Source organism: Chinchilla lanigera, unplaced genomic scaffold (assembly GCF_000276665.1).
Source record: "Chinchilla lanigera isolate Chin_1 unplaced genomic scaffold, ChiLan1.0 scaffold00019, whole genome shotgun sequence".
NCBI classification, from domain to species: Eukaryota; Metazoa; Chordata; class Mammalia; order Rodentia; family Chinchillidae; genus Chinchilla; species Chinchilla lanigera.
Window position 1 is genome coordinate 23,589,812 of NW_004955420.1, and position 10,851 is coordinate 23,600,662.

The 10,851-nt window shown below is 54.7% G+C and overlaps 1 protein-coding gene across 3 annotated transcripts in view; it reads right to left on the reverse strand.

Annotated features, from left to right (window-relative positions):
- Nucleotides 1-824: 824 nt before the first annotated feature.
- The window catches only part of Yeats2 (YEATS domain containing 2), a 76,054-nt gene continuing 66,027 nt past the window's right edge, over nucleotides 825-10,851 (reverse strand). For all 3 annotated transcript variants that reach the window (XM_005383361.1, XM_005383360.1, XM_005383359.1), the window contains 8 exons: nucleotides 9,543-9,645; nucleotides 8,299-8,372; nucleotides 6,672-6,751; nucleotides 5,749-5,950; nucleotides 4,528-4,754; nucleotides 3,806-3,880; nucleotides 2,503-2,576; nucleotides 825-2,344 (listed from right to left, as the gene is read on the reverse strand). In XM_005383361.1, coding sequence (XP_005383418.1) covers nucleotides 2,236-2,344; nucleotides 2,503-2,576; nucleotides 3,806-3,880; nucleotides 4,528-4,754; nucleotides 5,749-5,950; nucleotides 6,672-6,751; nucleotides 8,299-8,372; nucleotides 9,543-9,645 — 944 coding nt within the window. In that variant the 3' untranslated portion in view covers nucleotides 825-2,235. The remainder of the gene's footprint in view (nucleotides 2,345-2,502; nucleotides 2,577-3,805; nucleotides 3,881-4,527; nucleotides 4,755-5,748; nucleotides 5,951-6,671; nucleotides 6,752-8,298; nucleotides 8,373-9,542; nucleotides 9,646-10,851) is intronic.

Below are 10,851 nucleotides of genomic sequence, written 5' to 3' on the forward strand. Positions count from 1 at the left end.
CTAGTTGCCTTTCACATTTTATCCGACTTGCTAACATTATTCCACACGCAGGCCCCCTCAGCAGGCGGGGGGCGGGGGGCGGGGGGCCGAGGTCCTTCCCCAGATCGAGAGGGCTCGAAGTGGCTCAGATGGAGGCCCTACCTCTGCGCCACAGGACGCTGCACTCCGGGACCTGGGGTCAAGCTCAGTAAAGGCGCTACTCTGAGATGGACGGAGGAGCTGCCCCGACAGGGGCCTCTGGTGACGAGACACACGGGCTGTGACGCAGCACTGCGCTCCGCAGCTCCGGGGCAAACCCAGGCAACACAGTACCCTCTGCCGCCCGCGGCCCACGTGGCCTTCGCAGCTCCCACAGAAAACGGCGCCTCTGAAGAACCACAGCCTCCCCGGCCCCTACTCTGACGCCTGTGCATTTTAAACAGCCTTGCAGCACACGGCGGAGCAGTGGCCACGGCCTGAGGCTGTCAGGGGAGCAACTTCTTTCAGACCAACTTCACCTTGCCGACAACCAGCGTTTCTGTGCTGGACACCAGGAGCTGCTTCCCTCTTGGCTTTGGCTTTGAGGAAACGCTGAGCTCATTTATGCGCCAAGCTGTCAGAAAAATGATGTCCATGCTCAACATATGCCTTCCGAAGAGCTTCAACTTTTATGTAACTCCAATCACTTGTCTCGCAGGGCTGCAAATTCTTTTTGGAAAGAAGCAGAGGAACTAACTTAAAATAAATACAAATAAAAAACTCTACCCGCGCCCTGCGCCCAAGCTTTCTGAGCGAAGGAACGCAGTAAGCAGCCTTGCCGGGCATCGTGCTTGCAACTCAGGAAAGCCCGTGAAATGCTGAAAGATTTATTGTAGACATTTTGTTACACAATGTTACACATTAGGATACAGATGCACTTGATACATTACCACAGGCGGCTGTTAAATCTTTTAGTATTTCTTTCTCAAAAATAAAAGGTCCTCAGGCTCTGGCTCCAGGAGTCCAGCTGTTTCCTCCGGACCTTGCAGCCCCCACCGCCTGCAGGGCCTCGCTCAGTCCCTGCCCGCCTGGCCACCCCCAGCAGCAGAGGGCCCTGGGCCTGAGTTGCTCAGGCAGTTAGCATCGGGCCAGGGCACTGCACCCACGGAACGATTTCTCTGCGTGTGCAACTCTCAGACATCGAATTTAAAAGGCGGCTCTTACTCCGCCACTCCCGGCTTCATTTCAACAGACATCTATGGGGCCCACAGAAACGTGAATCATGTGGCCTAAGTTTCTCTGGCTCTACTCACAGGTTTCATACACTCACTGAGCAGGGGAAGAGCAGGTCTCTGACAGACCAGGCCGGGAGGCCAGGACAGTGTCTTCCCACGGCCTGGACCCCTGCAGCCACCGCTCTCCTCCCCTCCCGCAGAGGTGGCAGTGGCTCTTTGCTCAGGGCGCCTCTGAGCACAGCAGCTGTCCCTGGCCTGAGCAGTCCTGTGACTTTAAGGCACTCACAGGTGTTTCCTCCTGGGGAAACTGACAGAGGAGGACAGGATGCGGGGGCCACTGATAGGACCGACACCCCGGCGGGGCTCTTGCCCTCCAGGCCAGGTCACGCCACGTGTGGGCCAAGCTGACGAGCCTGCCAGCGTGGGGATCTGAGGACGCTGCCTGCTCCTACTGCAGTCGGATTCCCCGGCTGGGCAAGTCTTTTCCAGGCCTCTGCTGGGGCCACCCACCCCTTGATTCTGGCTCCACGCTGGCGGCACTGTGTGTCCGTGCTCTACAGATGAAGAATTCTGCAGCACGCAGTCTCCCGGCCTCCGCGCTGTCCTGCAGGGCGGCTCCTCTTCCCCGCAGGCTCAACCAGACCCTCGCACGGGCAGGCGGGAGCAGAGAGCCGCTCGCTGAGTGCCAAGCCCCACCTGCTTCAGGGCAGCCCGAGCCGGCTGAGGGGTTCAACCTCAAGCCTGACAGACCTGTTCTGTCCCCTGGGGAGTCAGGGGCCTGAGGCGCCCCTTGAACTCACCCAGAGGGGCACAGGACCCCATGCCCCACGGCCTGGCTGCTCCAAACTCCCTCCACAAGCAGGACACAAGACTTCGGGCCTGAAAAGTCTCATCTGGAAAGGACACTCTGGTACCACAGCCAGGCAGAGGCCACGCTACCGTGAGGCACCCAGGAACCGCCTCGCCCTCCGGACAGCAGGCACGGCAGTCCGCGCACTGCAGACAGGGCTCGAGTCCTGCTTCCCCGGGCCGCGGCCGGTGCTCACTGGTCCTCGTTCAGGATCCCCATGTGCTTGTTGGTGAGGAAATCCAGAAACGGAATGTTGCAAATGGCCTGGTGAATGTTACTCACTGTGATTTCTTTGGGAATCCTGGTCCAAAAAACAGAAGGTCTCATCAGGTATAATTCTCACAAAGATTCGTAACAATAATTAACTTAGCAAATTCGTACTGATTCGTGTACAGAACATCTCCGTGGGACACCGCTGGCTGGGAGGCGCCTGCAGCCCCGCCCCGCCCCGCCCCGTACCTGCTGGGAGACGCCGTCTGGTACCCGACAGCCAGCGCCTGCCTCAGGACGTCGCTCACCAGCTGCTCTGTGGCCTGCAACGAAGACCTCGTTACTCTCACACGGCCACCTTCTTGAAGGCAGAAAGGGACCTGCCTGACCCCATCCCACGCCCATGCTTTTGAAATGACTGCAACTAAGAGTCAAAGTGTCCAACAGGGAAAATTACAGATCTCAGGAACAGACTCCGATGACCGAGGCCATCACTCTGAGGCAGGATGTTTGGGGTAGCTTCCTTAATCAGACACTGTTTTTAAGGAATAGAAGGTGGCGGCCGAGGATGTAGCTCAGCAGCATAAACACTTGCCTGGCAAGCCTGAGGTCGTGAGTTCGATTCCCGGTACCAAAAAAAAAAAGCAAGGTGGCACACACCTGTAATCCCAGCACTCGGGAGGCTGAGGCAGGAGGATCATTGTGAGTTTGTCAGCAGCCTGGGCTACAAAGTGAGCTCAAGGCCAGCCTGAACTGCAGAGCGAGAACCAGTCTCAGAAAGAAAAAAAAAAAAAAAAAAAGGAATAGAAGGTGCTGCTGAGGTGCGCCGCTGCCGCTGAAGAGGGAGCAGGGAGAAGGCACCACTGAGCTAGAACAGGCCGGAAGTAGAGGCTGCAGCCTTGCTGGGAGGGGACAGCAGTGGCCGGTTCTGCTGTGACATGCAGAACACAGCTCAAATCCCAGCTGGTCAGATGGCTGAGGCAGAGTGGTCACAAGTCCGAGCCCAGCCAGGGACACTTCGCAAGACCTTGTCTCAAAATAGAACAAAAAGGGCTGGGACAGAACTCAGTGCAGAGCACTTGCCTAGCTTGTGGGAAGCCCTGGGTTCATCCTTGGCACCACAACAAAACAACAACCTGATTTTTTTGGGTACTGGGACTCGAACTCAGGACCTTGTGCTTGTCAGGCAGGTGCTTGTGCCGCTGGGCTACATCCCCAGCCAACCTTAGTTATATTAGTAAAAATCTTCTGAAAACACTCTCCTACTCTGAGGAAACATGACTTAGTTCTCTTAACAATCAGAAGAAATCAAAGCTAGCTCCCTGAGACGAGCCCTCTAACAACCTCTGTTGATCTCCCTCCCTTCTGTTCTCAGCCTTCACTCGAAGCAGCTGGGGCGGAGCTCCAGGGCCGGGTGCTTGCTGAGCATGAGCAAGGCCCTGCGTCTGACCCGCAGCTCCACGAAACAGAACAACTTCCTTCCCCTTAACCCCCAGGTCCTTAAATCCGGCCACCCCATCCAGCGGCCCGCACCTTGGCAGCAGACACCCACCTTCAGGATCATGTCCTCCACCACCGACGCGTACACGTTCCGGTGCAGCGCCACAGGCTGCAGCGTGATCCCGATCTGCAAAGGGGAGAAAGCCGTCTGTTCCATTTCCACGTCTCACGCCACCCACTTCCAGAAGGCAGCCCCTGACCGCCACCGAGAGGGGCGGCTGAGGAAGGGCTCCCGCTCAGCCCCAGGCAGTCTTCCCTCTCATGGGAGGACCCGCTGGGATTTGCCTTGAGTTCTGACAGTAGGGCCGACACCCTGGAAGCTCTGGAATCAGGCTGGAAGGCCCTTTTAGCAAGAAGTAAAGAAGTCCTTGGAAACTGCGCCCATCCCATCTCTCCCTTCATCCCTGTGAGAGCAGACACTGCCTTTCCCTTCGGTCCCGAGCTGCAGGCAGGCAGCAGATGCTAAGGAGCTGCTGATTTCATGGGGGAGGAGCAGCAGCTCCCCCCGTGTAACAAGGGCAGGACTGCATGTCTACACCACAGGCGGGCCCTTGAGAGCCATACCCGTAGGGGAAAGATGACCTGCTGAAGCCTAACTCGGAAATATTAGGACTTGCTGCGTAAAGGGAAAGCGCTTTGCCTGAGGCGGGCAGACAAGGGGATGAAGTAACGAGCTGCCCGCGGCCCACACGCAGTGCTGGCCCAGGAGCACGCGCACACCCGGCTGCACGGCTCCCTGCGGCTCCGGCTCCTCCCCCCGGCCAAGCCACCTGCCTTCTGCGTGATGTCACCAATGAACTCAGAGCCGGGAGTCGGAGGCAGGTAGAACTTCATTTCTTCTTGCTTCTCTTCCTGCTCCTTTTTGATGTTTATCTTTAGCGGCTCTGAGAGGCTGAGGACATCCACCTCCTCCTCATTCTCTGGTTCTCTTTTCTGAAACTGCTGCAGGTCCTCCAGTTTCCGGCAGAGGTTGTCGGCAGAGGAGAAGGACGACGGGCACTCTGCAGGAGGGATAACCAGTGCTGCCACAGCCGTGCCGACCGCGGAGCAGCGCCCGCGCCTGCCCAGACCACAGCCTGCACAAGGGGCCGCGTCTCACGGGAGCCGACCTCCTTTCCACCCCTGCAGTTCTGCAGATCGATCCTGAAAAGAGCAAGCACTTCCCGGGAGAAAAGTGCACACACAGCCAGCCGCACAACTGCCAATGGGGCCACACAGACAGCACCTAACTCTGACTTCCACCACCAAAAACCAGGCCAATCCTCTGCTCCAAGAATTAATGACTGAACTGTTTCTCCTTCACCTTTTAAACGTGGTAAGTTTAGGAGGCACAGCACAGAACATGGAAGTCACCATACGCTCACCAGTCGAGGGGAGCGCTGCTGACGGCTCCGTGTGCCCTGTGCACCATCTGCCACGGGGCTTTACAGCCAGCCTCGAGAGGGCAAGGCCCCCTCCTCTGGGCTCTGAGCCGCTATCAGTCGGCGCCGTAACAGGAAGCCCAGCACATGGAGGCTCCCGTGCCGCGGAGAACAGCGGCACACCCTTCAATACGGTCTCTCCGCCCGGGAGCTCAGATCTAGAGGCCAGAGGAGCCTCGTGGACCTCAGGCAAGCACCATGGCCTTTATGATCTCAAAGGAAACACTCGAAATGCTGCTTCTCCCCAAACACCTCTGAACTTTACTGGTGAGGTGTGGAGGTAAATGACAGGTAAGACAGGCCCCTCTTCAGGGAAGTAGGACGGGCTTGTCTACTGGGGGATCCTAAGGTCACAAAGAGAGGGAGGTCACTTCACTCTGGACGAAGGAGGTGGAGGAGGGATCTTTGAAGAAGAAATGACGCTGAGGAGGCGGCCCGAACACGCATGCCAGCTGGGCGGCCCCAGCCGAACCCCCCGGCTCGGGTCCCCACACGCGGGGCTGCGTCGGGGGGCACAGGAGCTTGGCCAAGGCTCCCGTCCTCCACGCCAGCGCCTGCCAGGCCTGCCGCCTACCTGGTTCGCTGTCGATCTGGGTCAGCACGTCCTCGATGGAGTCGCCCTCCGCCCTCAGGCTCTCGGGGTCCGGGGGTGTGTAGCCGTGGCAGCGGCACCAGTGCGCAACGTGCTTGGTCTTAAGCGGGGTGAGGTGGTGGAATCTTGGGTTCTTCTCCAGTATTTCCTGTAGGACTTTTCGCATTGTCATCGCTCTTTGCCACTTAAAAAAATGTTTTTGGAACCATAATTGAATCGTTCAGCTTAGCAGGTGAGTGTTGAAACGAATCACGCAACTGAAGATCACCGCGCTGACCTAACTTGTTGTGCTCATTCTCCTCTAAAGAAAAAAGTCAGACTGCTACTCTCCAGAGTGAAAAATAAACTGAAGAGCTCCTACGGGCTCCCTAAGGCTTACGAAACGGAACAGAAACCCGGGGTCCGGCATCGAAGCCTCTCAGGCGGGCTCCTGCCATCCCTCTCCCTGCCGGCCACATTGCTGCCTGGCCATTCTGCATCAGCCGCTTCCTTTTTAAAAAAAAACATTTCTGTGGCGCTTGGGATTGAACCCCGGGCCTCAGCTGCTAGGCAAGCGCCCGGCCTGAGCCACACCCTCCGCCCTCATCCCTCTTCCTGACGCTGCTGCATCTGCACAGGGGCTGCCATGCTGTAAATATGCGATAAATACTTCGATTTGTGTGGTATTTTACAAACTTCTAGAAAACACGGAAGATGTTTCTGCCGAGGCAAGGAAACTCAGTCCTTCACAGGCTGTAGGGCTCTGTGGGACACAACTTTGTTCACTGCCATCAAATACGGCAACAGAACGTGCTGTAAATCTGGTCGCTGTTCTGGGACAGCCTGAACGCACAGGCGTCTGGGCTCTCCTCTCCCACGCGCTGCCGCCGGTGACCGTGTGCCGCGAGGGACAGGCCAGGCCTTACCTCGGCGGCTCTCCTCTTCCCAATGTTCCAGCTGTAGTACTGCTCCACGGACTTGGCAGAAAAACAGCTGGCGTCTTCACCTAGAATGCACAAACCCCGCACGCTCTGAGTCAGCTGCTGCGGCTGAGACCAAATCTCATTTGCTAGCGGCATGGCCCAGTTTCTTCGGAGTCACAACCAGGCAGGTCCAGCTGTGACACGGAGGGGCTGCTTCTGGGCACCATACTCCTGTGTGTTCTAAGCAGTACCGACCCTGGAAAGTGAACTTCTTTGGCCGAGTCTACTGCCACCAAGCTACCCCTCACACCCCCAATACTGGGGACTGAGCCAGGGGTGCTGTACCACTGACCTACATCCTGCTCCTTTTTATATTTCATTCTGACACAAGAGTCTTGCTAAGTTGCCCAGTCTGGCCTTGAACCTCTAGTCCTCCTGCCTTAGCCTCCCGGAAGCTGACATTATGGGCATGTGGCACTGTGCCTGCTCACAAAGATATCCAATAGGTGCAGATGGCACTCTAGCTGGAGGCCTGGCCTTACCACTAAGTCACTGAGCGGCCGTGGGCCCGTGGTGCCTCTCTGGGCCTCAGGTCTTTTGGGCGGGGCAGAGGTCTCACTGCGCTGCTCAGGCTGGTCTTGAACTCACACCCCTCCTGTCTTACCAGCCTCCCACGCAGCTATGACTGTGAGTGTGCACCGCTGCGCCCTTGTTTGGTTTTGTTCCTGAGTGTTACTGGGGACTGAACCAGACTTCACGCAGAATAGACAGGCATCCTACCACCGTGCTTCGTCCCCATCCCATCCACGTCTAATATTCTGCATTTGTATCTACATTATGAAAAAACCCCAGATTTTTGAGTAATTTCTGTTGGGTTTAGAAACTGTCAGTGCAACTTTATTTTGAGCACCTCAAAATGATCCCTCAAACTTGGAAGAAAAAAATGCTAATTTCTTAAGTGACTCCATCCCGCCCACCAGAGGGCTGTCCATCCCGTCACAGTTGGGGCCAACACAGCCACGCGCATGGGCAGGGATACACGACTTCGCTTCTGGCTCCTGGAAACTGCGCCCCTCCACACAGTGAGAGGGAGAGCTGACTTCTAGAAGGAAGACGAATGGTCTTTTTCAAGTCACACAGACTAGTCTTTCTCTCGCTTCCCCACCCTCAGCCGGAGAACCTGAGCACGCTCCTTCCCCTGGCTTACCCAGGCTGCCCTCCCCTCTGTGAAATGGAGGTGACCTATTACACGAGGCCTGTAGCTAATAAGATATTAAACACAACAGCCTTGTACACTGGAGGCAAGTGCTAATTACTTTCCTTATTAATAAACCGTAAAACCTAATGCAGAGTTTCAATTAAATCTAACAATTTATGATTTATGTACATAAAAATGCAAACAATTCCTTCAAAATCAGTGGAAATAAAGACTAACTGAATGACCAAAATATTGTGAGTTGTAAAACCTGAGAATGAGCTACCTCTGGCTAAGTCCTCCTAAGATAATAGCTACCACGTCAGCATAGCAATTGTACTAATTTACAATTCCAAGTGATCTGAACTCACTCAATACTCTAAGCAGTTCACAGCTTTAAAAAATACATCTATATATTCAGTATAATTGTCTTACTTTTTGCAGTGATTAATGGAATCTTCTTTACCACTGCCGTTAGGAGTTGCTGGATAGTCTCCAAGTGGTCTATCCTGAGAAGGGTAAAGGAAAGTGAATGTAGTAGCTTGTCATCATACATACAGGTACACAGGTAATGAACAGTGGTATGTACAATCCCGCCTTCTGAGAGTGTTACAGTAACACTGTTACGTGTGCATGTCTTCCCTTCTACGACAGCCTGTACGAACGGGTAGTGCTCCATGCCTGAACAGGAAATGTCAGCAGTAAATGAACAGGGAGGGGAGGGGAAGTAAAAAGAATTAGGAGGTGTGATGCACACACACCAACTCCACATGAGGGATGTAATCATTATGTACTGCAAACACGAACTCGTACCAGGAATTGAACTCAGGTCCTCACACTTGCCAGGCAGGTGCTGCACCACTGAAGCACATCCCTGGCCTTCACACATTTTACTTACATTTCAAAATTAAACAGTGGGCTGGGGATGTAGCTCAGTGGCACAGTGCCTGCCTGGCAAGCTCAAGGCCCTGAGTTCAATTCCTGGCACCAAAAACACAACAACAAGAAATCAAACAGCAACGTAATCTTTTTACAAGGTGACTGCTGCTCAATCAGAAAGCTGCAGCACACAGAGCTACTTTAGGGCTGCTTTAGGGCTGCTTGTGCTGATGCCTCCACCCTAACATCTGTTGTGCTGTTTTTTTTTCCAGTACCAGGAATGGAACTCATGACCTTGCGCTTGCCAGGCAGGCGCTGTGCCGCTGAGCTACATCCCCAGCCCCTCATCTGTTACGCTGAATGGCTGTCTCTGTCTTCCTCCCAAGTCTGAGACACTTGCAGGTGCTTGGTCACAGGTGGCTCCCCACGGGACCTTGGGGGCGGCACCGCCCACCAAGAGGAAGCTGTGCGGGAGCCCAGAGTGCAGGTGCGCGCCCTGACAGAAAGCCAGCCCAGCGGAGGGACGGCGCGTGAGAAACTTCGTCCCCGCTGATTCCGCAGAGCGCAGAGGACCAGCGGCGGCTCAGCCAGCAGGAACCCTGCAATCCTAGGGGAAGCCCCTAGGGCTCACCACAAGGGCCGCCCCTAAATCGCACTGCTGCATAAAGGCTCAAACTGCAGGGACAGACAGCGCCCTCTCGGGCTCACTCTCCACACACTGCGCTGTCACAGGTGTGACTTCAAGGTCACTGCAGAAACACCCAGAGCAGCGCTCCTTCCGACAGGACTGGGGTAATTACTTGATGACATAGCTTCCCAGCTCCGAACTTTCTTCTGTTTTCACTGCTGTCTGGGCCTCCTGAGACAGGCAGCTTGGCACGGGGGTTTCCGGTTCAGTCTTCACTGCAGGAGAGGAACAGAGAGGAGCTGTCAGGGCCGGCGATGGGAGGGCCGTGCAGGCGGCCAGGAGCCCTTCCAGCTGTGGTGGGGACACAGCTGGGGACCAGTGTGCTTCTGTCATCACAGGGTCAGCACACAACGGGAGAACTGTCAGCTCAGATCCAAGAGGAGCGGCTTTCAGGCGCATGACAAGGCGAGGACAATAAACTGGCTTTTTAGATACTGCTCAAAGGGCCACCACGTGCCACGGAGATCCACCCCCACCGACAACGCCACGTGGCACTGTGTGCTGGCTGCTCTGGGGTGGCGGCCCCTTCGGTGCCATCTCCCCGCCAGGTTTGCTTGCTCTTAGCAACACCCTAGTGCTCTGAGACACAGAGAGAAAGCGAGAATCAGATCTGTTGTGCCCAGAAACTTACAAGCAAATCATCAGCAGGGTTTAACATTACAGGTAGCACCCCTTTAGTCACAAAATCTGCAGTTCTCCAAACGCTAAAACTTTCTGGGCACCAACATGATGCCAGTGAAAAACTAGACACCATGAAGCTTTGTTTCATGTACAAAATTAAAAATACTGCACAAAATCACCTTAAGGCAATGTGTGTACGAACCATTCGTAAGCCCATTTCATGTCTACATAAGTCCAATCCCCAGGGTATTTACATGCATGCAAATACTGAGCAGTGGCTGAAACCTGAAACTCAGTGCCAAGCATGTGCAACCAAGGGCACCCACCTTGGACTAAATCTACCGACGGGAAGACAGCAAGCGTCAGGTCTATGGGCCGCCGCCCTTTCCTAGACAGTGTTCTCTGATCAAACACCATGGCTCCACACCTTTCCCTGACACCGTACCACGTACACTCCTGAAACTGCTTTGTTGTCATGGTAACACTCTGGTGTTTTCTTCTACACTTTCTTTTTCAACCTTGCCATTTAGGTCTACGATCCAACTCAAGGTACTTCTGTTTATGGCACAGGGTAGAAAACAAGGCTCCCTGCTCTCCCAAATGAATAGATCCACCCAGCCCAGTACTGTTTACTGCGATCATCCTTTCCACATTGAATCTGTTGTAAACCAGGTTACCATATATATGTGGCTTTAATTCTGGATTGTCTTTGCTGTGTCATTAATCTATTCTTTTTTTTTTTTTTTTTTTGTCTTTTTGAGACAGGTTTTTTTTTTGGTTTTTCTCCGGTACCGGGAACC